At 38.9% G+C, this 27,560-nt stretch overlaps 3 protein-coding genes, 1 non-coding gene and 1 pseudogene across 7 annotated transcripts; 2 read left to right on the forward strand and 3 right to left on the reverse strand.

Annotated features, from left to right (window-relative positions):
* Positions 1 to 917: 917 nt before the first annotated feature.
* On the reverse strand, positions 918 to 4,386 carry LOC119193756 (annotated as a pseudogene).
* A 2,946-nt stretch (positions 4,387 to 7,332) lies between these two features.
* LOC115440934 (trypsin, alkaline C-like) lies at positions 7,333 to 8,830 on the reverse strand. The gene is made up of 4 exons (XM_030165459.2): positions 8,760 to 8,830; positions 8,417 to 8,603; positions 7,855 to 8,110; positions 7,333 to 7,673 (listed from the first exon to the last, which is right to left on the reverse strand). Exons 1-4 carry the CDS (start codon positions 8,827 to 8,829, stop codon positions 7,368 to 7,370), a joined length of 819 nt encoding a protein of 272 aa, XP_030021319.2. The 5' UTR covers position 8,830; the 3' UTR covers positions 7,333 to 7,367.
* A 2,646-nt stretch (positions 8,831 to 11,476) lies between these two features.
* LOC115440933 (trypsin, alkaline B-like) lies at positions 11,477 to 19,288 on the forward strand. Of its 4 annotated transcripts, none has more exons than XM_037447403.1 (5): positions 11,477 to 11,737; positions 13,116 to 13,374; positions 17,133 to 17,319; positions 17,747 to 18,002; positions 18,948 to 19,288. In XM_037447403.1, exons 2-5 carry the CDS (start codon positions 13,239 to 13,241, stop codon positions 19,251 to 19,253), a joined length of 885 nt encoding a protein of 294 aa, XP_037303300.1. In that variant the 5' UTR covers positions 11,477 to 11,737; positions 13,116 to 13,238; the 3' UTR covers positions 19,254 to 19,288. The 4 variants fall into 4 exon arrangements, with proteins under 4 accessions (XP_037303300.1, XP_030021318.2, XP_030021314.2 ...); XM_030165458.2 differs by lacking the exons at positions 11,477 to 11,737; positions 13,116 to 13,374 and adding exons at positions 13,537 to 13,595; positions 16,705 to 16,979; XM_030165454.2 differs by lacking the exons at positions 11,477 to 11,737; positions 13,116 to 13,374 and adding exons at positions 15,325 to 15,839; positions 16,705 to 16,979.
* Positions 13,669 to 13,740, reverse strand: Trnae-cuc. The gene has a single exon. It is a non-coding gene; the product is annotated as a tRNA-Glu (tRNA).
* Positions 19,289 to 26,006: 6,718 nt separating the features above from the next.
* LOC115440935 (trypsin, alkaline C-like) lies at positions 26,007 to 27,560 on the forward strand. Its single transcript, XM_037447487.1, has 4 exons — positions 26,007 to 26,072; positions 26,232 to 26,398; positions 26,789 to 27,044; positions 27,215 to 27,560. The coding sequence occupies exons 1-4, from the start codon at positions 26,022 to 26,024 to the stop codon at positions 27,518 to 27,520; spliced, it is 780 nt and encodes a 259-aa protein (XP_037303384.1). The 5' UTR covers positions 26,007 to 26,021; the 3' UTR covers positions 27,521 to 27,560.

Consider the following 27,560-nt stretch of genomic DNA (forward strand, 5'->3'; position numbering starts at 1 on the left):
AATTTTGGGTGGGGATAGTTGGGAAGGTAAGTAGTGTTTTAATATAATATAATAATAATATCAGCCCTGTATTATATACTTGCCCACTGCTGGCACGGGCCTCACTACCACTGAGAGGGGGTTAGGCCTTAGTCCACCACGCTGGCCTAGTGCGGATTGGTAGACTTCACACACCTTCGAGATTCCTATAGAGAACTTCTCAGATGTGCAGGTTTCCTCACGATGTTTTCCTTCACCGTTAAAGCGAACGATAAATTCACAAAGAATACACACATGATTTTTAGAAAAGTCAGAGGTGTGTGCCCTTGAGATTTGAACCTGCGGACATTCGTCTCGGCAGTCCGTTCTACACCCAACTAGGCTATCGCCGCTATATGTTTATATAAAAATCGCAAATTTTTTTCGGCTAACCAAGAAGATAATAAAAAGTTGATTTACCGCGCTGCTTTTACGACTAAAAAGGAATATGTCCAATAACTGTAACTAATTATCCAAATAATAAAACTGATTACTTCCAATATTTTTATTCAAAACATAAAATATATTTTAAATAAATGATAGAATATATAATGAGTTGCCGATGGCGAATGATGTTATGAAAAAACACTGATATAGGGAAACAATTTTGATAGTTGTTATGTATCTGATTAGGGCCTGTTTCACAAGTTTAAGTAAATTTTTATTTGACAGTTATATTAAACAGCTAATGTAGATAGTACTCAACTTATTACCATTGATTTTGGAACAGAATAGATTCATCTCACTTTTGTATTTGGTCAGCTTGAAACACACGTTTATAAGACGAGACGCATTTACTCAGAAGTTAGGAACAACCTTCAACCAGTCCATTAACTAAATACTATCCTGTCATTTTCATTAAGTGATTAAGAGTGTAATAAAATAAAACACACTGTTAATACTTATTAACAATATTTGTTACTTAAGAGGATTATTCTTTATAATTGACTGAACAAACGAGCAATCATGTCGCTTGGTGGAAAGTTATCAAGGCCTGTAAACATCCACAACATCATAACAAACTAGATTGTCCAAACTAAACGGCGGTAGCAACAATCCAGTCACTGTAAGGGGCGACTGCGGTACTGAGTCCAGGGAAGGTCTCGTTAGCACATCCATGACCCCAGGAAACGATGCCGACGATGATGTTTCCGTAGTACAGGGGTCCGCCGGAGTCGCCCTGACAGGCGTCGCGACCTCCGATGTCGAGGAGACCAGCGCAAATCATGTTCTCCGTGACAATGCCTGGAGGGTTGAGAGAGGTACCTCTCAGCGCAAAGTTCCCGGTTGATCACGTAGATCACGACGTCTCTGAGCTGGGGTGATAAGAGGCCTCCTTGCTGATGAAGAAAAAGTAGAATGATTATTAGTATTTTTGTATTTTGAAAAGTATTAAATGATATCATTAGTTTCATGTCAGCTTGAACAAAAAACATTGTGGTTTAGGGTTTTTTGTCCATTCGTATTGAAGTGATGGACGCTGCCCTCATATTGCACAGAGCTGGGGTCATAGTCACGATGCCTTCCTAGAATCGTTATTGCTAACATTATATCTAGCAATGACATAACTTATCATTCCCATAATCTGTTTGTTTTCTATAAGCGTTAACGATCGTAGAAAGACATTTTGGCTACGTCCTCTGAAATGGAAACTGCTCTAAATCAAGATTTTAAAAAACGTGTTTTATGTCTTCAGTCAGTCCTCATAAAAACATAATTAAATGAGACCGCAAAGAGTTTCAAAATTAAAATACAAAAATTATAAATTAGTAGGAAACACTCTATTGTCACTCAAACATATCAACACAAATACTAACCGTAGTCCGGCCCCATCCAGCATGAACCACAGGCATATAATCCGGGATAACTCCATCCTGGTAGATGATAGTGCCTCGCTGGACTACTGGGCTATAGACCAGAGCATTGATCAGGCGTACTACGGTGATATCTCCGTCGAACCCTCTCTTGCCGTAAGTAGGGTGGTTGTGCTCCCTCAAGACGTAGGAGATGATTCCTCCAGTGTTACGGTAGGACGTGCCGGCTCTGATGCGTCTAAGGCTGGGGTCGTAGGTCCTGGAAAATAAGGATTTGTTTGTGGTGATTGTTTTTCTACAGGCATGTAAAGTGACCCTGGCGTCTGATGGTAGCAGAGTGGGGTTCAGATAGAGTGTCGACTGTTTAGAGATGATTATTTCTCGCTAATTGACATAATTTTGCCGGCCTCTTTGAAACCGGATTTAGTGAGGCTGGTCTCTACTGATACTGCATCAGGTTTAATGCCCTGTATACGGTGATCGCTATCTGGACGTATACAAATATCCTACCACCAGCTATTGTCACAGAAAATCAACATGTTGGGAGTAAGATTTTAAAAGGGCCATAAACTTGCTTTCCCTCATTGCCATAGCATTAGACGCCTTTATTGACGAATGGTTTTACCGCCTGTTTCAAGTCTGTGCAATCTGATTAGATCAAAAGGAAAACAGAATTAAAAAACTTGAATAGATTGATAGTATTTCTATCTTATCTATAATTATTATTATGCTGGAATTGGGTATTTACATTATCAGTTATATATTTATAATGAATGATAACTGTAACATAGTATTACGTATGTAATCATAAATTATCTATAACAAGCTGCTTCGCCCGCCGACGTAAAAGTGCCTATGTGCATTTAATTAAGAGTAATGTTTTTCGGCGCTATTTGTAAGATGCCAGCGCCATCTTTATAAAATAATGGATAAAAAATCAATAGTTGGCACATAAAGTAGCCTAAATGTTAATCCAAGACACGGTTTATCGGAGTACAAAATTTTATTCAAATCCGTCCAGATGTATCTACGTTTATTTCGAACAAACATCCAAACATTCAAACATCGACACATTTCAAAGACCTATGCATTTATATTATTACTAAAAATAAGATACCAAATGGTATACTTATTACGCTTGGAAATTACTTTTGTATACCACGCTGACGAAATGGTATAGAAAAGTGTACATGATTTGTATATCAACAATATAGAATTATACCTCGTTCGCATATCAACGAATTATTTCCCCTGAAATTGTCGAAAACGATGTTATTTTTTTAAGTGGCACATGAGCTACAACAGTATTCACGGTCATAAACCCTTTAACTAGACTTCAAGATCTTAGCATGATAATTGTTCCGCAACACCACCCCGAAACTGTTTAATAAAGCTTGTTGTCAAAAACATGAAAAACAATGACACATCACGGCTTTATTTCGTAGTGGTACTCAGATGTACAGTCAGAGCACTCACATCGCCTGTGTATCCTTCCTATGCTGTAATAGGCGACGAGCCTCTCGCCATATCGGGTGCAAATGACTCCAGGCTGATACTAAAAAAACCCAATATCACTTTGCCCGACCCGGAATCAAAACATACCTTCCAGCAAAGCAGTGGGCAGCAGATAGCACGTAGTAAGCATTGAGGATGTTGGCACCACAGGATTGCGACCAAGTACCAGAGTTTGGCCCAAAGTAATCCACCTGGACTATGGAAGGGTACTTGTCGATGGTGGTCAACTCACCACCGACTATCCGCCCTGGAGCCGACGCCGAAAAGGCGGATCCTACAATGAAAATAATTAAAGTTTAGTAGAATCATTTTCGGGGTGTGTTTAGCAGTGGGTAGAACTATGATGATCATATTGAAAGTCGTGATAGTTTTTTGGATGAAGTTAACGGTTATATTTTCTCATGGTCTTATCGAAAAAGGTGAAGAGAAAAACGATTGTAGCAATTATGTTTTTATGCAATTGCTGGAACATAAACCAATGCATCCTTTGGGTTTCTTGATGTAATGTTGGCAGAACGTGGCACGTTAAAATGCCTATACATCACCGGAATTGTTTTTTTCATCATGCTTTTGCATATTTCATTTCATTTCTTTCATCTGTTCCTATTTTAAATGTGGGAATCGATGAAACATGTTTTTTGTGTTGCAGAATAGATCCGTTTTCACTATCGGCTTCTAGCATGATATCAACCAACATTGCTATCAAATCTTATGCTTATTACGTTTCAACTCCGGATTTCTCTAGGGTACATCAGATACTGCTAACCACAACAGATTTATCTTCTCTTCTGGAATATCTTTAGCTTAAGAGGCAACCACAAAAATAGTTACACATGTTCAAATCGCGTTTATGCTTTAATATCCTTACCAATACTTAATGATTCAAATTAAATGGGTTTACAATTTATTTAAGCATAAAGAAAAATGAACTTAACATGTGTAGTTTAAAGTTTTGAATTTTTATAAATTTTTTGTACAATCTAATTTTACCTGCGGCCAAGGCGACAACTAGCACCAATAGTTTCACCCATTTTAAACGTCAACTAAATAATTCGTAATCCCTAACATCTTTTATACGTTTCCTTTCAGTAATCCATCGTAAACTTTTATATTACTAATCGTATAATAATTTGATAATGTTTATGATGCTATACGTATGTTAGTTGCTACTCACATACTAATTGTAGAAGTATTTCATTAGTGTTTAATGTTTTCTAAGTCTCATATCTCATGATTCATGAATAGTTGTTGAATTAAATACCAGTCTATCTATATCTATCTTCTATAAATATGTAGCTACGTATCGGTAGTCGCCACTATGGAGGAACTGATGGTTGCGTTCCTCTATGGAAGGGGAAGATTGGGCCGCTACCAATATTATAATAAATATGTGTATGTATGTTCCCTAAGGACTCCAAAACGGCTGGAGTGATTTTTATTTATTTGAAATTAAGGATTTACGCTATATTGGTTTCTTCTGACGCGTTGGATGGTGTAGGGCAGTGTAGTCAATGAGGAAGGCTAGTATAGTTCTGGTAGCTATTAAAGAACGAATCATTGATTGAATTTATTGATATAAATTTATATATCATAACACTTAGTGAAGTCGCTATAAGCAAGGATAAAATACTTCTATAGGACGGGGACGCATGAATGACAGTATTAAAAATATATTTTTCATTTAAATAACTTTATATAAGTTGATTACATATCTTATATATAGCTTTAAGATTAATGGTTATCATGCGTAACTTTATTATTACTCTAATAAAGATTATCAAAATAATAATGTTTATTATTCGCTTCCATATATTAAATGAAACTGATGATACATTTACAAATGACTGAATCTAAAAACTACTATTACAGTCGAATACATGACTTAAATGTTCCAAAAACAAATTAATTATCACATAATAAGATCTCTTTAATAAATAATTTTTATTTACTTAAACAGGCATAGGGACGATCCAATTAGTTTGTGAGACGGCAACACATTGGTGGACAGAGTATTTGATAAAGATCGCTGGAACACGTTGGATGCAGGCCGCTTTCGACAGGTCCGTCTAGAAATCTTTGAGGGAGGCCTTTATTCCGCCGTAAACCGTTATGTGGCTGATGATGATGAGACGGCAGCACTAATGCCAGAGAAGGTCTCGTTCGCGCAACCACGGTTCCAGGACACTATGCCAATTATGATGTTGAAGTACAAGGATCCTCCAGAGTCGACCTGGCATGTCCTTGCCTCCCATCCAGGATACCAGCACAGATGTTGTGTGTATGTTCTCCCCTGACGAGGTCTGAAGTGTTCAAGGTGAGGTATTTAGCTAGCAGCACATAACTCTCTGACTCTGTTCATGATGTATGGTCATATCTCTACGCTGATACGAGTCTGGTCTACCTTATTGTAATCAAAATAAAGTCAATTATGAGATAATAATAATGAGGCTTTGTGTTAACTTAGCTTCTTGGAGACGAAGAAAGAATATCGATGACGATCCTTATTTCTAAAGATTTCCGGAGCGGTACATAAATAAGGAGACAAAAAGAGAATAGCAGGTCCACCCATGTTAAAATTCGTTTATTAATTAATAAATACATTTTATTCGACTGTAATGGCGACCAGAGACCAATAAACGAGATGGCCACGGCGCGGCGGTCGACGCTCGGGCCGTATCAATGCGAGGTGCTAGGGCTGTACAAGTATGTGACTATAGTAAATAGTGCGCTGTTTTTATGTGCAATTTTGTTAATCTATGACACATCTATTTGTAAAACTTCATTAATCTGGACACGAAGTATTCTTGCCTGACTGAGTACCCATACTTATCAAGGAGTAGGTAACAAACAGCGCGGTACGATTTTGCCCACTTATATTGAAATTAGAATGATGATTTTCGTCGCAGTGTCCTCTCTACTAATGTTTCTCTTAGTGTCTTAAAATAAGTGGTGGAAGGGACAAAACATCAGTCTCCGCGTGACTATGAAGGCTGCAAAATCTTCAAAATGTCGAAAGATAATTATAATATAAAAAAACTCCGATAAAATCCGGCAAATACTTTTATTTCAAATCGTTAAAGTTATGGATTTGATTCCAGGCGGTGCAACAAAGTGCGTCATCAGTTCCCTTATTAACTTCTACTTTTTATATCGAGGAAGTACATGGTGAAGTTGTTGTTCCGGAAAAGATTGAAGAGGCGTGAATCCACGAGCAAAATCTAGTCTCATAAATAAATATGAATAAAAAATACAAGGGGTATAATGCAAATCATCTACGCACAGGAGTCGCGTGCGCAACTACTGAATAAAATTATCAACTAAGCAGTAACTTATCGTGTAATCCCAAGATAAAGTATCGAGTTAAAACCGATCATCGCCGGATAATTTACATTACAGTCATTTTTATTAGTGCATTAGACATGGTATTGTTTCTGTTTTGTTCTTCATGTATCGTACACAGTTGCCATCCACTCTATCACAAAATATAATGTTCAAAACTCAACAAGCAATTACTAGTTTAGCGGTTCAAAGGTAGACACCGCTGTAGAGGCACTGATGGATGCTTCCTCTAGGGAAGGCAAAGATTTCCAGTCAGGCAGATGTTGCCCCTGACCGGGCGCGGCCCCTCCGATGATTTCTATTCGGAGGTGGTATATATGCAACGCGTCGCTCAAATTGTGCAAGCGTAATCCAGAATCGTTTTTCGCCATCTCGCATGATTGCTATGCGATAAATCACTTCAGTTGTGTCAATACCACATCGGTCTTCTCGAAGTTCCGCTAATGTCGACGAGATGGCGGTATTTATACTAATTGTACTGCTACACTAGTATACTAAAATCATGCATGTTAATAGTAGGTATCGTTGTCCTTTTTTCTATTGTATTAATTATTCATAAGAATTATTCAACTACTTACGTGATCAATAAGAGTATACCATTTCTATTTCTTTCATTCTCTAAAATTTTTAAAATAATAAGCTCATATACAGCGAAAACTTTATTTACTCTAAAATAGAATCTTAAACAGCAGTAGCGACGATCCAGTCAGAGTAGGGTCCAACAGCAGCGCTGACTCCAGGGTAGGTGTCGTTGGCACACTCGTGCCCCCACGAGACAACACCAACTATGATATCGCCGAGGTACATTGGTCCGCCAGAGTCACCCTGACAAGCGTCCTTGCCTCCCACGTCCAGGATACCAGCGCAGATCATGTTCCCCGTGACTTGGCGAGGAGGATTGAGGGTTAGATACCTCTCGGCGCAGATCTGGCGGTTCACGGTGTAGATGGTCACGTCTTGCAGCTGAGATGATTGAGGACCTAGCCACTGGTGGAAAAAATAGTGATTTGCAAATAACTTTTTTAAATCCATTCCCACTAATCATTCTTTATTACTCGTTCTTATATCTATATGCCTATCTAGGCAAAACGAGAACGCTTATGAATCGTAACGCGCATAAACAGTTTTTATCACTACCATTACTATTATGTTGTTAAGAAATACATACCTCAATAGCGCCCCAACCAGCATGAACAACGGGCATATTGTCAGGAATCTCAAAGCCCTGAGGCACAATCGTCGCTCGCTGCATCACTGGGTTGTAGATGATGGGCGATCTCAAGCGGACGACGTTGATGTCAGCATCGCCAGGGATGATGTTGTAGTCGGGGTGATTGAACTCTCGCACGATACCGATCACTTCGCCGCCAGTGTTGCGGAAGGTCGCACCACCTCGTATACGTCTACGGGAGCGGTCGTAAAATCTGAGGGAAAAGAATTAAATAGTTGTTGTAGTTCTTAACCTGAATCATCTTGAGCTGGATGTCTTCCTCAGAAGAATAATAGCTTGAAATCATACAGTATTGTCTCATATTTTTAGGGTTTCACACGAGTTCTGTATAAACCTTATAATAAAAATTGGTTGTAAAAATTAATACTTTACAATTACTACTAAGACTTTAGACTTACTAAGAATAGTATTAAAAAATATGAGTTGATGATTTGGGAAAATTTGTGGAAATAAGAGTTTGTCATTCCTCTCAGCATTATTGAATGTCAACGTCACTTACAAGCCAGCGAAGCAGTGAGCTGCAGACAGCACGTAAAAATTGTTAAGGATGTTGGCGGCACAGGACTGGCCCCATGTGTTGGTGAAGATGCCCAGAAATTCCACTTGCACAAGAGATGGGTATCGGTCGATGGTCGTCAGCTGCCCGCCGACTATGCGGGAAGCAGTCGACGCCGCGGAGGCGGTACCTGAAACGAAAACGTACTGATCAATTCTGAGATAGTAATTGGAATCACTTATGGAATGTGACCTTAAAATACATTGACTGTATTACTAGAGTTAACTCCACTTGTTCTAAACACATATTCACAATATTTAGATTAAAAAACTTGCAATAATATTACCTGCGAATAAGGCAAGAGCTATAACCAACCACTGCGCCATTCTGACCTCAAATAACTGTTGGTGGACCATTATCACATTATTTATATTAGGCTAATTAGTCATTAGAGGCAACATCGGGTTTTACCCTGATAATGATAATATTTCAGCTTCATTCAGTTTTTAGGGTACCGCAGCCATAAATTCTGATAAAGAAACCTTTGTTTCTTGTGGGCATGGACCTTCATTTGTTGATAGCCTGATCCTGCTCCTTAACGAGATCTTGAGGGTAACTAGACAGAAAGACAGAAATAACCAAAGGCATAAGCCTTTCTCGCGAGATGTAAATCGCCAGACACCAGAGCGAAATACTCTGAGGGGCCTTTGCAATTACGACAGAATCAGGGTAATGTTTTTGTGCATAAGTATTTAATTGTTTGATTCTCTGTAGCTTAATTAATGATGCGATTTATAGCATTACGCTGTTCAACAAGAAGAAAAAACTTGGTACTTCTTTTTAGGCGCATTGCGAGCACGAATTGGAGAGATTTGGCATGATAATAGTCCATGTAGAAAAAGACTGAACGACCACCACGACTGATCCTGCTCCTTAACGAGATCTTGGCGGTAACTAGACAAAAAGACAGAAATAACCAAATGCATAAGCCTTTCTCGCTTGATTTTCGCAAGATGTACTACATCTCCAAACGCCAGAGCGAAATACAATTACGATAGAATCGGGGTCATGTTTTTGTGCATAAGTATTTAATTCTTTGGCCCCTCTGTAGTTTAATTGATGTTGCGGTTTGTAGCACTACGCTGCTCATCAATATATTAAAACAAGAAAAAACTTGGTCCCTCTTTTAGGCGCATTGCACGCACGGATTGGAGAGGTTTGGCATGATTAAAGTCCATATAGAAAAAAATGTATGACCACTAATACTTATAATTATAAAGAAATACTCGTTAATAGCAGCGATAGCCTAGTTGGTTGTGGAACGGACTGCGGAGACGAATGTCCGCAGGTTCAAATCCCAAGGGCCCACACGTCTGATTTTTCTAAAAAATGATGTGTGTATTCTTTGTGAATTAGCGTTTGCTTTATCGGTGAAGGAAAACATCTTGAGGAAACCTGCACATCTGAGAAGTTCTCTATAGGAATTTCGAAGGTGTATGAAGTCTACCAATCCGCACTAGGCCAGCGTGGTGGACTAAGGCCTAATACCTCTCAGTTGTAGAGGAGGCCCGTGCTCAGCAGTGGGCAAGTATATAATACAGGGCTGATATTATTATACTCGTTAATAGGCAGGTATGCATAGTGAACCTCAGCCCGTTGCGAAGATGACTTTCTACAATGGTTAACGGTAACGTTATGTAAAAGAATGACATATCGTACCGTTTTACTTATTGATAGGATAATATGCCATTTGCAAAATTTTTAACCGACTCCAAAAAAGGAGGAGAACCGTTCGTACTTGCGTTAGTAATAATCATCTTAACTATCTGAGCTGATGAAGCAAAGTACAACTCCTTAACAGTAAAAAGTTACGCGAAAAGGAATTGACTTATTTAGTAAATTCTTTTTATGTTTGAAAGAGCGTTTGCCATATGGTCTCATGATTATTACTAACACAAAAAAAGCAAAAGGTAAAATCTTTTTAACAAAAAATTAAAACGCCTTCAAAAACCAAAAAATAATTAAAATTACCTATATACTAGTTACCAATTTCGGAGCCGGTGCCTAATAAAAAATAAACATTACTCATTAAATTGCTAGTTAAGCTAGATAAATACATGAACAAATGTACGAAAACTATGTTTGATTGTTACTAGGCACCGACTCCGAAATTCGTAACCAGTATATAGGTAATGTTAAATTATTACTGCTCCTATTAGTATAAAGATCCCAGAAACGCATCTCGAGTAGGGCTCCCGCGGCCTTCTCCTTAGCAGTCCAACAAATATCATCGTCTTATGTTCCATAACTACGTCAGCTTTTCGTGAGAATTACGAGGATATGTGGAGGCCGCCATCCAGCATGGTGAATTCGCATCGTAGCAGTTAGAGCCTGTGCCCACCACTGACTCAATAAATAACCACTAGTATTATTTCCCATAGGAGACGGGCCGCATGGCGGCACCGCGCAGGGGCGGCTGGGGACGAAGACTTAGACAACTCCGTCAGAGGAAGCCCGCAGCCGTCCCTAATGCGCCGAATAGGGCCACCGCGGAGTTTTAGCTGGTAGGCCGTGCGTAGGTTAGTTGTACATAGGGACTCGGCCCGGCGGTCGCCCGAAGGTCGTCATCAAATCCGGGCGGCTCAATGCCGGGCCGTAAGGCACGGTTACCCCAGCATAACCGCTCAGTCACCCCCCACGAAGGCTGGGCGGTAATAATAAGGGACTTTCTCCGCGAAAGCAAAAAAAAAAAATGACTGGTATTATTTAGCGTGGTAAGCGCTACCCAGACCAGAAATGTAAAAATAGGTACTATCCCACTAGTACCATTTACCAATGTCATCGTGAAGTTACAGAAACAAGCCCTTACACCCGCAACAATAACTACAGTATCTATGAAATTTAAATAATTTATCACACGACCTATTTAATTTATAAAGAAGTGTCAAAGAGATTACAAAAAACCCGAGGATTTTGTGATTATTAATTAGTATTAATCCAGCATTATAGATTTGTTAATATCGATATTTATTAGACGGTGATAGATTAATAATCATATTTGTCTTCATACATTGACCAAGCACTGTTTTAGTTTGAATAATTGTAGTTAACGTTTGTTAGGAATTACAATTATAACGTCTTTGAGTGATGAGAACAGAACTATAACAATCCTTTGTAATACAATGATCAAGTATTGATACTGTTTATGGGTTTAATTCTTCCTGTCATTTATTTGAGAGAAAGAAAATATGACACAGCGCATTTAGAGCGCAGAAAAATAGCGCAAGATTGTCGTGAACTAAAGATGGACCAAAAGATTTTATGGTAAGTAGTGAAGTTTAAATACAGAATATTCTGGAATGGGTGCATCAAAAACTCCAAATATAGAGGGCGTAGCCTAATTCACACTGAAGACAAACACTACTTTGATGTAAATTCTGCTTGAATTTCTGAATTATACTAAAAATAAGCAGTGATAGCCTAGTTGCAAAAAAAAAAAATATTTTGGCAACGGTCACAGGGATGAATTAGTTTTGTAAATAATATCGATCGAGCAAATTGTTATTTAATGTTTGCTTATTGCTAAAACTTTACGGTAATTCATAAGTTACATTGTGAGTTATGTGACAAATTCAATATAAACATTTAGGCTTCTATTCATCGTTGGATCCCTAATCTCTCCATTTGAATATAGCTACAGCTGAACCAGTTCTACAGCGCCTGACTCATATTAAATGCAATAGTTATGTGGTTGATGCTCTACATTTGCTCGAATTATTTTAAGGCGCTCTATTACTTTAGCAATTGCTAAACTGAGTTATCGCAATAGTCAATTAACCAATGTTGTTTAAGTCAAGGATCCTATTATAGGTGTGAATCTGTCTTTGCAATTGCGGGTATTCTAATCGACAGACAGCTTTAAAAGCCGTATTGTTTAACGTAAAAAAATCTCTATTTTCTAATATGGCTACGTTTTTTATTGCTTCGAATGACAAGACGAGCTTGCCGTTCGCCTGATAGTAAGCGATACGACCGCCCATAAACGTAGTAACACCATCCAACACTTTAAAGTAAAAAAAATCTCTCTTTTTACCTATATGATTATCAAAGCTATATTAGAAGGCCCATTATTTCAAAAAGAAGGATTCATTCTCAGGGATGGATCAATGGGCCTTATTCCATCTACAGAGACTGAATAGATGACCCCCTTGTTTTTTTTTTTTTTTTTTTTTTTGACTAGGTTTAGTTGATAAAATTGTATTAACATGTAGGCAATTTTTTATCAAGAAAAGTAGTGGAACTTTATTCGGATAAAATTTTTACGGAGTTAACAAGGTCAAAATTATATGTGATTTGTTTAGAATTAGGTCTTGGTTAAAGCTAGGCTAGGACGAGGCTAGGCAGACTATCTGATGCATACGACAGTATCGTTGTCGTAATATTTTTTTAAGAGACTAACCATTAGAAATGTTTTAGAAATGTATAAGGTTCGTGATGATGTTAAAATTTTGTGTTTCACGACAAAATGGTGCAGTGGACAGTGCTTGTTTTCGCTGTGATCATTTATATGTAAAGTAGAATATCCGATGGGAAAATTCTATTAGAAAAATCAAGACAATGATGTTTGATTTAGAAATCGAATGCAGGTACTCCAAGTTCACAAGCCATAAGTGTTATTAAATTTAATTTTGAAACCTTTCAGCTTCGACGGCCCCGCCAACCGCCACGCCGCATCAAAGCTGGTTTCTCGTTCACCAAAACTGGTGGGTAAATCGTCTACATCACGTGAGAGTTTAACCACCCTAGCTACGGCCAGCTAGCATGGATGGAGAATCACAGTCGTCTATCTGATGGGTGTCCTGACCTTCAATTCAGTTGTGCAACCAGGTTCTATTGTTGTACAAGAGTTCCAGATAACGGACAATTTGTCGGTCGTACATGCCGATTAGGGCGCAATCTCGGTTCGTAATTCATCACGCCTTTTCTATTATCACAGCATCACATAGATATTTCTCTAAATAGGAGGATGTTTAGCCAATGACCGAATACAATTTCAGACTCCGAGCTACAAAGAAATTTCAAATATCACTAACGGGATTCGCGACACTTCAGCAAACTATATCGAAAAATTTGGTTAAAATCAAACACGCAACCGGTAGTTGGTTTTTTACGTATTATAACGGTAAATAAAAAAAAAATATTATGTTATCATGATGATACGAACTATTCGGTACGAAGTTAAAGAAAAAAACATATTCCGATACCGGGAATCGAACCCGAGCCTCCTGGGTGAGAGCCAGGTATCCTAGCCACTAGACCATATCGGATATGGTTTGAAGTGGCGTATTTGTAAATCTGTTTTGTATTTTTTATTTTTATAGCGCAATTCATTTATCCATGATGATGTAAACTGTTATAATATTCTTAATTTTCTTACTAGGTCACAGGTTCATAGTCTTTAAAATAAGTTAAATAGTCTATACTTATTACTAACGTATGAAACGAGCCTTTTTTTCATTTACAGTTTGAGTATAATTTGTACATCGTCTTAAAACACAGGAAGGCATTTTATTTATAAAAATACAAAAAGTTAGTAAGTCGCCTAGCCGCGACAGTGGTTGGAGGTTGAGTAAATTAATGTCTGGCAATTACCTTGCTTTCGTCTTGCCAATATTAAGCTCGGACAACGTATCTATGTAATAGAAACATCTTAGGTTCAGATGCATTAAAATAAAACTAATTTTCAGATGTATAAATTGTATACAGTAGTAGCTATCGGGCGAATATAAAATAAATCGTACCCCCAAAACATGCACGGAATTGAAATTTTAGTAGCATTTTTATTGTGTAATTAATGAAATATTATCCACATTATTAAAATATTGAAACTACCAATGCTAAGATAACATATTGGAGAAATATCATGTGTAATGTTTTTCTTTGTTTTATAAATATCGATTCTATAGCTTCTTAATATATAGTTAACGCACCGTTTTACTGATGGGAGCACCTTAAGAACAAAACGTAAATTATTTTTTGTATAATAATATCACCTCTGTATTTTATACTGTCTCACTGCTGGTCATGGGCCTCCTTTATGACTGAGAGGGATAAGGCCTTCGTCCACCGCGCTAGCCTAGTGCGGATAGGTAGACTTCACATACCCTCAAAATTCCTACATATTGCTCAGGTATACAAGTTTCCTCACAATCTTTCCCTTCACCGCTAAAGCAAGCAACAATTCACAAATAATACACACATCACTTAAAAAAAGTCGGAGTTGTGTGCCCCCATGTTTTGAACCCTTCATTTCATTCATCTCGACAGTCCAGTCCAACTAGGTTATCACCGCTTCATCATTGGCTATTACATCTATTAAGATGACTTAAACGGGGTCAACTATTGAAAGATGTTTTGAAACATTTTCTTTGAAGGCTGCAAAGACCAACACGTGAAGAGCAAATCCGGCCACACGACATACAGACATTATTATCAGAGTTCGCCCAGAATGATAAGGGGTTGCACACGCGTTCGTGTCATTTTGCGCGTTTCTCGGCTAGATCAGGCATTATCGTGTGTGGTTACACCATCAAAAATAGTTTTACGACAGACGGCGTAATCCTCAGCTAGTCTTTTCCAGCTCTTCCACTTAATATCAAAGGTGATCATATCACGTTTAATGCTGTCCTTATGCCGCAGTTTAGGGCGTCCTACGGGCCGCTTGGCATAAGCGATCTCTCCCATGAGAGTTCGTCGGGGTAAACGGGAAGGTTCTTGTGCACGTGCAGCAACTCAAGCAGAATTTACATCAAAATGACTTTCGCCTTCAGTGTGGAGTGACCTACACGCTTTTTATTTGGAGTTCTTGTTCGTACGCCCATTCCAGAATATTCCTTATTTCGTTATCACTACTTACCATCAAATCCTTTGCAACTTGGTGACTACAATCTTGTTCACGACAATCTTGCGCTATTTTTCTTAACTCTATCATATTTTCTTTCTCTTAAATAAATGACAGGAACAATTAAACCCATAAACAGTATCAACACTTGATCACTGTATTACAAAGGATTATTATAGCTCTGCTCTCGTCACTTAAAGACGTTATAATTGTAATTTTCAACAAACACTGTTACTGACTGCTACAATTCTTCAAACCAAAGCAGTGCTTGGTCAATATGTGAGGACAGATAGTATTTGTATTTAAAAAGCTTAAATCTATCACAATCTATCGCCGTCTACAGCTACAGTGATAAAGCCAGATTAATACTAATTAATAATCATAAAATTCTTGGGTTTTTTGTAATCTCTTCGACACCTCTTTATAAATTAAATAGGTCGTGTGATAAATTATTTAAATTTCATAGATACTTTGGTTATTTTTCCGGGTGTAAGGGCTTGTTTCTGTAACTTCACGATGACATTGGTAAATCCTACTAGTAAGATAGTACCTATTCTTCACATTTCTGGTCTGGGTAGCGATTAAAATCCTTAATTATACTAGCCCTGTGTTACTTATTGACTCAGTGGCAGGTCCCATCTGCTACTATGCCAATCCGTCATGCTGACCTCGTGCTGGATGGCAGCCTTCACATACCCTCGTAATTCTCACGATAAGCTGACGTAGTTAAAGGGACATAAGTCGATGACATTTGTTGATTATAATATCGACAAAGCATACGTAGAAACTCCGATAGCTGGTAGTGGCAAAGCCCAGATGAGAATGGAATGAATTGTTAAGGCGAAGGCCGCAGGGGCCCAGCCAAGATGCCTTTCTGCATCGTTAAACTAATAGACACAGGAAAAAATTTGCAAATGACATAAGTATTATCCTATCAATAAGTTAGACGGTACGAAATATCATTCTTTTACATAACCTTACCGTTAACCATTGTACAAAGTCATCTTGGCAACGGGCTGAGGTTCACCATGCATACCTGCCTATTAACAAGTATTTCTATATACTTATAAGTATTAGTGGTCATCCAGTCTTTTTTCTACATTATAGACTTTAATCATGCCAAATCTCTCCAATCCGTGCTTGCAATGCACCTAAAAAGCGGTACCAAGTTTTTTCTTTTTTAACATATTGTTGAGCAGCGTAATGCTATAAATCGCAACATTAATTAAACTACAGAGGGGGCCAAAGAATTAAATACTTATGCACAAAAACATTACTCTGATTCTGTCGTAATTGCAAAGGCCCCTCAGAGTATTTCGCTCTGGTGTCTGCCGATTTACATCTCGCGAGAAAGGCTTATGCTTTTGATCATTTCTGTCTTTCTGTCTAGTTACCTTCAAGATCTCGTTAAGGACCAGGATCAGGCTATCCTCAAAAGAAGGTTCATGCTGACAAGAAACAAAAGTTTCTTTATCAGAATTCATGGCTGCGGTACCCTAAAAACTGAATGAAGTTGAAATATTATCATTATCAGGGATGGGTAAAACCCGATGCTTCTTCTAATGACAAATTAGCCTAATATAAATAATGTGATAATGGTCCACCAACAGTTATTTGAGGTCAAAATGGTGCAGTGGTTGGTTATAGCTCTTGCCCTATTCGCAGGTAATATTATTGCAAGTTTAATCTGAATATTGTGAATATGTGTTTAGGACAAGTGGAGTTAACTTTAGTAATATAGTCAATACATTGTAAAGTCAAATTCCATAAGTGATTCCAATTATTATCTCAGGATTGATCAGTACGTAATCGTTTCAGGTACCGCCTCCGCGGCATCGACTGCTTCCCGTATTGTCGGCGGACAACCTACGTCCATCGAGCAATACCCATCCATCGTGCAGGTGGAGTTTCTGGGTGTCTTCACCAACACCTGGAGCCAGTCCTGTGCTGCCAACATCATTAACAATTTTTACGTGCTGTCCGCAGCTCACTGCTTCGCTGGCATGTAAGTGACATTGACGTTCAAAATAATGCTGAGAGGAATGATGAAGTCTTCCGCCACCAGGCAGCAGTGTGTAAACTTTCAGCTAAAATGCATTATCGCGAGTGTACTGTGATAGTTTTTACTATAATTTAATGCTAAGAGATTCATAACTTACTACTTAACTTTATTCATAACTACGGCCCCCACAAAATAGACAGAACATTCCACAACTTTTCACATATCATTGACACATATTTCGTAATACTATGCTTAATGCTAAAGTGTTTATTTTTACAGCCAATTTTTATTATAAGGTTTAAGTAGACCTCCAGCGAAACCATAAAAATATGAGACAATACTATGTGATTCCAAGCTATTCTTCTGAGAAAGTCATGCGGGTCAAGCCGATTCAAGTTAAGAACTACAACATTTAATTATTTTCCCTCAGATTTTACGACCGCTCCCGTAGACGCATACGAGGTGGTTCGAGCTTCCGCAACATTGGCGGCGAAGTGATCGGTATCGTGCGAGAGTTCAATCACCCCGACTACAACATCATCCCTGGCGATGCTGACATCAACGTCGTCCGCTTGAGCGCGCCCATCATCTATAACCCAGTGATGCAGCGAGCGATGATTGTGCCTCAAGACTATGAGATTCCTGACAATATGCCCGTTGTTCATGCTGGTTGGGGCGCTATTGAGGTATGTATTCTTTAACCAAATGCTGGTCATGGCAGTGATAGAACGGGTTTATGCGCGTTGGGATTCATAGGCGTTGTCATTTGCCTATGTATAAGAAAGAGTAATAGAGAATGAACAGTAGGAATGGATTTAAAACTAATTTGCAAATCTGACTCTTCGTTAGAAACTTCTAGTATGCCCCAATGTCCTTTAATACAAATGGAAGATATTAGCCTTCAGTTTAACATTGGTTTAGTATGTTTATTTTTCATATTTTATTTAATTATAAAGCGAACGTTAATTACACGCGTAATCTCGAAAACAGCTTGTGTAGGAATTGAAACTACGACCGCCTTAAATATGTTACAAACTTTACATAATATCTAAGTCTGATAGTTATGACTAAGTATTCATCTATCTCCTCATATCCTATTTCTATGAGTGGCTTATCACAATTATGTGACGCTAACACCCAGGGCTTGAAACTACGACCGCCTTAAATATGTTACAAACTTTACATAATATCTAAGTCTTGATAGTTATGACTAAGTATTCATCTATCTCCTCATATCCTATTTCTATGAGTGGCTTATCACAATTATGTGACGCTAACACCCAGGGCTTTCTTTTTCTTTTAAGCCAAGTAAACCATGTCAACTATGGAAGAAATGAGAGAATCATCAGTAAGTTTATTTCCGTTATGTACGGGGAAAGTGACTCCACTGCAACTGATCAAAAGTGTTGTGTCTAAACAGTGTATTGATTTATAGATGAGTGTCTCTTGCCAGTTGACACAATTTTGTCGGTTTACTGGAAACCAGTATTTTTCAGCCTTTAAAAATCCACTACTAAGCATAAGCCTACCTCAAAAATTTCCAGACCAACTTGTAAGAAGTGGCCTGGATCCAGCGCGTTCCTGCATCCTGTACGATAATCTGTCTATAATCACTATTTTTTTCCCACCAGTGGCAAGGTCCACTATCATTTCAGCTGCAAGATGTGACCATCTACACCGTGAACCGCCAGATCTGCGCCGAGAGGTATCTAACCCTCGATCCCCCTCGCCAAATCACGGAGAACATGATCTGCGCTGGTATCTTGGACGTGGGAGGCAAGGATGCTTGCCAGGCTGACTCTGGCGGACCAATGTACCTCGGCGATATCATAGTTGGTGTTGTCGCGTGGGGACACCGGTGTGCCAACGACACCTTCCCTGGAGTCAGCACTGCTGTTGGACCCTACTCTGACTGGATCGTCGCTACTGCTGTTTAAGATTGTATTTAAAAGTAAATAAAGTCTACGTTGTATATGAGCTTATTATTTTAGAAATTTTAGAGAATGAAAGAAATGGAAATGGTATACTCTTATTGATCACGTAAGTAGTTGAATAATTCTTATGAATAATTAATACAATAGAAAAAAGGAGAACGGAATCTACTATTAACATGCATGATTTTAGTAAACTAGTAATTGCTAGACTGCCTCGGTGGCGTAGTTGTATTGCACGTCCGGTACAATAGCGCTCTGAGGTCCTGGGTTCGAATCCCGGGTCGGGCATAGTGATTGGGCATAGTGGGTTTTTCTGCTCAGTATCAGCCCAGAGTCTGGAATTTGTGCCCGATATGGCGATAGGCTCGCCCCCTATCACATCATGGGACGGAACATACTTGGCGAAAAGTGGGTGCCCTAGTTGCGCCTCTGCATACCCCTTCGAGGATAAAATGCGTGATGTTATGTATGTTATGTAATTGCTTGTTGAGTTTTAAACATTATATTTTGTGATAGAGTGGATGACAACTGTGTACGATACATGAAGAACAAAACAGAAACAATACCATGTCTAATCTATACTATTATATAAAGCTGAAGAGTTTGTTTGTTTGTTTGAACGCGCTAATCTCAGGAACTACCGGTCCAAACTGAAAAATTCTTTTTGCGTTGGATAACTCTATGTTCGTGGAGTGCTATAGGCTATATATCATCACGCTATACCCAATAGGAGCGGAGCAGTAATGCCTAATCTCAGGAACTACCGGTCAGAACTGAAAAATTCTTTTTGCGTTGGATAGCCCTTTGTTCGTGTAGTGCTATAGGCTTTATATCATCACGCTATACCCAATAGGAGCGGAGCAGTAATGCCTAATCTCAGGTACTACCGGTCCGAACTGAAAAAATATTTTTGCGTTGGATATCCCTTTGTTCGTGGAGTGCTATAGGCTATATATCATCACGCTATACCCAATAGGAGCGGAGCAGTAATGGCTAATCTCAGAAACTACCGGTCCAAACTGAAAAATTATTTTTGCGTTGGATAGCCTTTTGTTCGTGGAGTGCTATAGGCTATATACCATCACGCTATACCCAATAGGAGCAGAGCAGTAATGGCTAATCTCAGGAACTACCGGTTCGAACTGAAAAAATATTTTTGTGTTGGATAGCCCTTTGTTCCTGGAGTGCTATAGGTTATATATCGTCACGCTATGACCAATAGGAGCGGAGCAGTAATGAAACATGATGCAAAAACGGGGACAATTTATTAGTTTTGAGAGCTTCTGTTGCGTGCGCTGCGTAAACGGTTAAAGTTATGCAACAATAATGTATGACGGGATTGTTCCTCTTAAAAAGTTCTACAAAAATATATCATAAAACAAAGTCCCCCGCTGCATCGGTCTACCCGAACGTGTTAAACTCAAAAACTACCCAACGTATTAGGATAAAATTTGGTATGGAGACAGTTTGAGACCCTGGGAAGAACATAGGCTCCCGGGAAAATATATAGCGTGACTTTTATAACGGAAAACTTTAGCCCGAAAAACTTTATAACGCGGGCGGAGCCGCGGGCAAAAGCTAGTGCACTAATAAAAATGACTGTAATGTAAATTATCCGGCGATGATCGGTTTTAACTCGATACTTTATCTTGGGATTACACGATAAGTTACTGCTTAGTTGATAATTTTATTCAGTAGTTGCGCACTCGACTCCTGCGCGTAGGTGATTTCGATTTGATTTTTGCACCGCCTGGAATCAAATCCATAACTTTAACGATTTGAAATAAAAGTATTTGCCGGATTTTATCGGAGTTTTTTTATATTATAATTATCTTTCGACATTTTGAAAACTTTGCCACCTTCATAGCCACGGAGGAGACCGATGTTTTGTCCCTTATTTTAAGACACTAAGAAGACACATTAGTAGAGAGGACTCTTCGAGAAAAATCATCACTCTAATACCAATATGAGTGGGCAAAATCTTACCGCGCTTTTTGTTACTTCTTGGTAAGTATGGGTACTCAATCAAGCAAGAATAATCGTGACTAGATCAATGAAGTTTTACAAAGAGACGCGTTATAGACTAACAAAATTGCACATAAAAACAGCGCACTATTTACTATATAGTCTATATCTATTTACTCAATATTTGTACAGGCCCTAGCAGCTCGCATTAATACGGCCCGAACGTCAACCGCCGTGGCCATCTAGTTTATTGGTCTGTGATCGCCATGACAGTCGAATAAAATGTATTTATTAATTAAAAATAAGTTAATTAGTGTATACTTATTACTAACGTATGAAATGAGACATTTTTTTCATTCACATTTGGAGTATAATTTGTACATCGTCTAAAAACCACAGGAAGGCATTTTATTTATAAAAATACAAAAAGTCAGTAAGCCGACTAGCCGCGACAGTGGTTGTAGGTTAACTAAGTTAATGTCGGGCAATTACCTTGCTTTCGCCTTGCCAATATTAAGCTTGGACAATGTATCTATGTAATAAAAACATCTGAGATCCAGATGCATTAAAATAAAACTAATTTTCAGATGTATAAAGCCTTGTATACGGTAGTAGCTATCGGGCGGATATAAAATCGATCCTACCCCCAGCACATGCACGGAATTGAAATTTTGTGGCATTTTTATTGTATAATTAATGAAATTTATTTATTTTGCACTTAATATACAAATGTATACAGGCGGACTTAATGCCATAGGCATTCTCTACCACACAACTTTAGGGTGGTGCAGAAATAATCATGGTAGGTGCATCATGGTAATATGGCACTGAGAAAGAAGATAAATATATAAAATACCTATAATAAACTATAAATACAATATAAGTAACATTATAACTATCAAAATACATATTATAATTACATAAACATATACATATAAATATACATTATACATAAGAATATAATGTAATATTATAAGATAAGGTGGTGACTATTCCGCTTCATTCAGCAGTAACTGTCGAACTCTCCTTTTGAAGGCAAACCGAGTGGTCGACGATCTGATTTCGGTTGGGAGTGAATTCCATAGAAGAATAGATTGGACAGCGAAAGAACAGTGAATAAAGTCAGAGCTATGAGGTGGGCATTTAAGGAGAAGATTGCTAGCTAAGTGAAAGTTCCTATCGTGACGATTAGAGAGGTATTGGAAATTTGAAGATAAGTAAGTAGGAGGAGTAGGGGAGTTAAGAAAAGAGAATAAAGTAGTTAGTGCTCGCAACGAACGCCGTTGACGTATAGGCAACTTAAATAGCTATTTAAGTTGTAGACGATAGGAAGAAATGTGATCATATTTACGGAGGTTAAACAAAAATCGAATGCAGTTATTTAGAAATCGGTCTAGTTTGTTGAGTAAGTTTGCATTCAGATCAATATAGCACACATCACTATAGTCGATTATAGGAAGGATTAAGGTTTGCACCAGCAGAGTCTTGGTCTTGGGCGGGAGAAAGTTCTTCAGACGGTAAAGAGCACGAAGTGTATCGGTGACTCTCTGGCAGACTGAGGTTACTTGGGGCCTCCAGCTCATAGTAGAGTTGATATGCAGACCGAAATCTCAAACACTAGAGCTCCAAGGAATGATTGTGCCATTGAATCTAACGGGTGGAATGATCGTATTATCCACCTTGCTGATCATCCTGGAACTGCCTACAATAACAGCCTGACATTTCACAGGGTTCACGGATAAACCGAAATTGTCGGACCAGATTTTAATTTTAACTAAGTCCCTGTTCACCCTGTCAACGGACTCAGACACGCTATCGACTCCAACATCCTGAGAATATATTTGCAAGTCATCGGCATACAGGTGGTACGCACACTGAAGTTCTTGAGTTAAAAGATTGATAAATATTGAAAACAACAATGGGGAGAGTATGCCGCCTTGAGGAACTCCAGAGTTTATATGGCACCAACTGGACGAGGAAACGCCAAGTCGCACCAACTGCTGGCGTCCCTGAAGATAAGACGAGAACCAATCCAGAGCCGATGGAGTCGGAGGACGGAAATCTTTCGCATGGGAAGGGTTAGAAATTTTCGGAAGAGGAATCACAATGGCTTTCCGCCACAGAGATGGGAATATGGACAGAGGAAAGGGAGCCATTAATGATGTCCGAAATGGCAGGGAGTAGGTGATCCAGGATAGGGACTATCATACGACGACTGATGTTATCGCAGCCAGTCGCATTCGATTAAATAGTCACCCCACAGGAATCTAAATTTTTATCCTTGCCAATACCTAGAGTCCCGAGGAATCTCCAGATACTGGCCGGAGTAGATAGTGATATATTGATGGGAATATAACGGCGTTTAGCGTAGCACCAGCTGATTGCACCGATTTCTTGCAACTTTGAAAAGGCACCAGTTTTCCTCCGAACGATTTCTCCTGTACCGATGAAAAGCCCGGTCCCTTAGTCTCATCGCCATTCGAACCCCTCGAGTCAACCAAGGTGCAGGGGGACGCTTAAGTTTAATTTTTCGTACAGGGGCATGAATATCGAAGAGAGCAGTGACAGAGCGATAGAAAATGTCGACTTTATCATTTATAGATGGAGTTGCAATCAAATCATCCCACCTACAAAATAGTTTTACGCCAGACGGCGCGATCCTCAGCTAGTCTTTCCTAGCTCTTCTAGTTACTATCAAAGGGTCCTTATGCCGCAGTTTAGGGTGTCCTACCGACCGCTTGGCATAAGCGATCTCTCCCATGAGAGTTTGTCGAGGGAAACGGGAAGGTTCCTGTGCACGTGCAGTTACTCAAGCAAAATTTACACCAAAGTGCCTTTCGCCTTCAGTGTGGATTAACCTACACGTTTTGTCTTTGGATTTGTTGTTGGTACGCCCATTCCAGAATATTCTTTATTTCGATATCACTACTTACCATCAAATCCTTTGCAACTTGACGACTACAATCTTGTTCAGGACAATCTTGCGCTATTTTTCTTAATTGTATCATATTTTCTTTCTCTCAAATAAATGACAGGAACAATTAAACCCATAAACAGTATCAACACTTGATCACTGTATTACAAAGGATTATTATAGCTCTGCTCTCATCACTAAAAGACGTTATAATTGTAATTCCCAACAAACACTAGCTGCAATTCTTCAAACCAAAGCAGTGCTTGATCACTATGTGAGGACAGATAGGTTTTGCATTTAAAAAGCCTTAATCTATCGCAATCTATCACCGTCTAATAAATATCGATATGAATAAATTGATAAAGCTGGATAATTATCAATCATACAATTCTCAGATTTTTTGTAATCTCTTTGATAGGTATCACAGAGATTACAAAAAATCCGAGAATTAAGAAATAAAGAGGTCTTTATAAATTAAATAGGTCGTGTGATAAATTATTTAAATTTCATAGATACGTAGTTATTGTTGTGGGTATAAGGGCTTGTTTCTGTAACTTCACAATGACATTGGTGAATGCTACTAGTAAGATAGTACTTATTCTTTACATTTCTAGTCTGGGTAGAATCAATCAATCCGGGTAAAATCCTTTATACTAGCCCTGTGTTAATTACTGACTCAATGGTGGGTCCTATCTGTTACTATGCCAATCCGTCATGCCGACCTCGTGCTGGATGTCAGCCGTGTAACTTCACGATGACATTGGTGAATGCTACTAGTACGATAGTACCTATTCTTTACATTTATGGTCTGGGTAGCGACTACCACGCTTAATAATAGGTACCAGCCCTGTGTTATTGATTCAGTAATGTGCACAGGCTCTAACTGCTATTATACGAATTCACCATGCTGGATGCGTTCATCCAGCATGGTGAATTCGTTCAGTGAAGGCGTTCCTTCACTCACCCTCGTAATTCTCACGAATAGCTGACGTAGTTAAAGGGACATAAGTCGATGACATTTGTTGATGTCGACAAAGCATACGTAGAAACTCTGATAGCTGGTAGCGGCAAAGCCTAGATGAGAATGGAATGGACTGCTAAGGCCAAGGCCGCAGGGGCCCAGCCAAGCTGCCTTTTTGCATCGTTAAACTAATAGAAACAGAAAAAATTATGCAAATGACATATTATCCTATTAATAAGTTGAACGGTATGATATGTCATTCTTTTACATAACGTTACCGTTAACCATTGTAGAAAGTCATCTTGGCAACGGGCTGAGGTTCACCATGCATACCTGCCTATTAACGAGTATTTCTATTTACTTATAAGTATTAGTGGTCGTTCAGTCTTTTTCTACATGGACTTTTATCATGCCAAATCTCTCCAATTCGTGCTCGCAATGCGCCTAAGAAAAAGAAGTACCAAGTTTTTTCTTCTTGTTGAGCAGCGTAATGCTATAAATCGCAACATTAATTAAGCTACAGAGAATCAAACAATTAAAACTTATGCACAAAAACATTACCCTGATTCTGTCGTAATTGCAAAGGCCCCTCAGAGTATTTCGCTCTGATGTCTGCCGATTTACATCTCGCGAGAAAGGCTTATGCCTTTGATTATTTCTGTCTTTCTGTCTAGTTATCGTCAAGATCTCGTTAAGGAGCAGGATCAGGCTATACACAAAAGAAGGTCTATGCCGACAAGAAACACAGGTTTCTTTATCAGGATTAATGGCTGCGGTACCCTAAAAACTGAATACAGCTGAAATATTATCATTATCAGGGATGGGTAAAACACGATGACTAATTAGCCTAATATAAATATTAATTGTAATGACTAATTAGCTTAATATAAATAATGTGATAATGGTCCACCAACAGTTATTTGAGGTAAAAATGATGCAGTGGTTGGTTATAGCTCTTGCCTTATTCGCAGGTAATATTATTGCAATTTTTTAATCTGAATATTGTTAATATACGTTTAGGACAAATGGAGTTAACTTTAGTAATATAGTCAATGTATTGTAAGGTCAAATTCCATAAGTGATTCCAATTATTATCTTAGGATTGATCAGTACGTTTTCGTTTCAGGTACCGCTCTCCGCGGCGTCGACTGCTTCCCGCATAGTCGGCGGGCAGCTGACGACCATCGACCGATACCCATCTCTTGTGCAAGTGGAATTTCTGCGCATCTTCACATGGAGCCAGTCTTGTGCTGCCAACATCCTTAACAACTTTTACGTGCTGTCCGCAGCTCACTGCTTTGAGGGCTTGTAAGTGACGTTGACATTCAATAATGCTGAGAGGAATGACGAAATGTTCCGCCACTAGAATTCATTATTGCTTGTGCACTGTGATAGTTTCTTATATAGTTTAATGTTAAGAGATTGATAACTTGCAGCTCCTACGGCCCCCATTAGGTAGACAGACATTTTCACAATTTTTCACAAATCATCGACATATATTTCGTAATACTATTCTTAATAATGCTAAATTATTTATTTTTACAGCCAATTTTCTCATAAGGTTTGTGTAGACCTTCGGCAAAACCTTAAAATATGTGGCAATACTATATGTTTCCAAGCTATTCTTCTGACAAAGTCAAGCAGTTCAAGCCGATTAAGGTTAAGAACTACAACAAAGATTTAATTTCTTTCCCTCAGATTTTACGACCGCTCCCGTAGACGTATACGAGGTGGTGCGACCTTCCGCAACACTGGCGGCGAAGTGATCGGCATCGTGCGAGAATTCAACCACCCCGACTATGACATCATCCCCTCCGATGCTGACATCACCGTCGTCCGCTTGAGCGCGCCCATCATCTACAACCCAGTGATGCAGCAGGGAATGATTGTGCCTCAGGGCTTTGAGATTCCTGACAATATGCCCGTTGTTCATGCAGGTTGGGGCGCTACAAGGGTATGTATTTTTTTAGCAACATAATATTAATGGTAGAGATAGAAACTGTTTATGCGTGCTACGATTCATAAGCGTTCTCGTTTGCCTATCTATAATGAAGAGTAATAACGAATGATTAGTGGGAATGGATTTAAAAAGTTATTTGCATATCACTATTTTTTTCCCACCAGTGGCTAGGTCTTCAATCATCTCAGCTGCAAGATGTGACCATTTACACCGTGAACCGCCAGCTCTGTGCCGAGAGGTATCTAAGCCTCCATCCTTCTCTCCAAATCACGGGGAACATGATCTGCGCTGGTATCCTGGACGTGGGAGGCAAGGACGCTTGCCAAGGCGACTCTGGTGGACCAATGTACTTCGGCGGTGTCATAGTTGGTATTGTCTCGTGGGGACACCGGTGTGCCAACGCCACCTTCCCTGGAGTCAGCACTGCTGTTGGACCCTACACTGACTGGATCGTATCTACTGCCGTTTAAGATGGTATTTAAAAGTAAATAAAGTTTACGTTGTATATGA

This window comes from Manduca sexta, chromosome 6 (genome assembly GCF_014839805.1).
Source record: "Manduca sexta isolate Smith_Timp_Sample1 chromosome 6, JHU_Msex_v1.0, whole genome shotgun sequence".
In the NCBI taxonomy this organism is placed as follows: Eukaryota; Metazoa; Arthropoda; class Insecta; order Lepidoptera; family Sphingidae; genus Manduca; species Manduca sexta.

Bases quoted from the DNA above. Each gene is read 5' to 3' on its own strand.
- LOC115440934 (XM_030165459.2), bottom strand. From the start codon at position 8,829: ATGGTCCACCAACAGTTATTTGAGGTCAGAATGGCGCAGTGGTTGGTT. The intron at 8,604-8,759 runs GTAATATTATTG...TTTTCGTTTCAG, and splicing joins AGCTCTTGCCTTATTCGCAG to GTACCGCCTCCGCGGCGTCG. The intron at 8,111-8,416 runs GTAAGTGACGTT...CTTTTCCCTCAG, and splicing joins GCTCACTGCTTCGCTGGCTT to ATTTTACGACCGCTCCCGTA.
- LOC115440933 (XM_037447403.1), top strand. From the start codon at position 13,239: ATGGAGAATCACAGTCGTCTATCTGATGGGTGTCCTGACCTTCAATTC. The intron at 13,375-17,132 runs GTTCGTAATTCA...TAATCGTTTCAG, and splicing joins CCGATTAGGGCGCAATCTCG to GTACCGCCTCCGCGGCATCG. The intron at 18,003-18,947 runs GTATGTATTCTT...TTTTCCCACCAG, and splicing joins CTGGTTGGGGCGCTATTGAG to TGGCAAGGTCCACTATCATT.
- LOC115440935 (XM_037447487.1), top strand. From the start codon at position 26,022: ATGATGCAGTGGTTGGTTATAGCTCTTGCCTTATTCGCAGGTAATATT. The intron at 26,399-26,788 runs GTAAGTGACGTT...TCTTTCCCTCAG, and splicing joins GCTCACTGCTTTGAGGGCTT to ATTTTACGACCGCTCCCGTA. The intron at 27,045-27,214 runs GTATGTATTTTT...TTTTCCCACCAG, and splicing joins CAGGTTGGGGCGCTACAAGG to TGGCTAGGTCTTCAATCATC.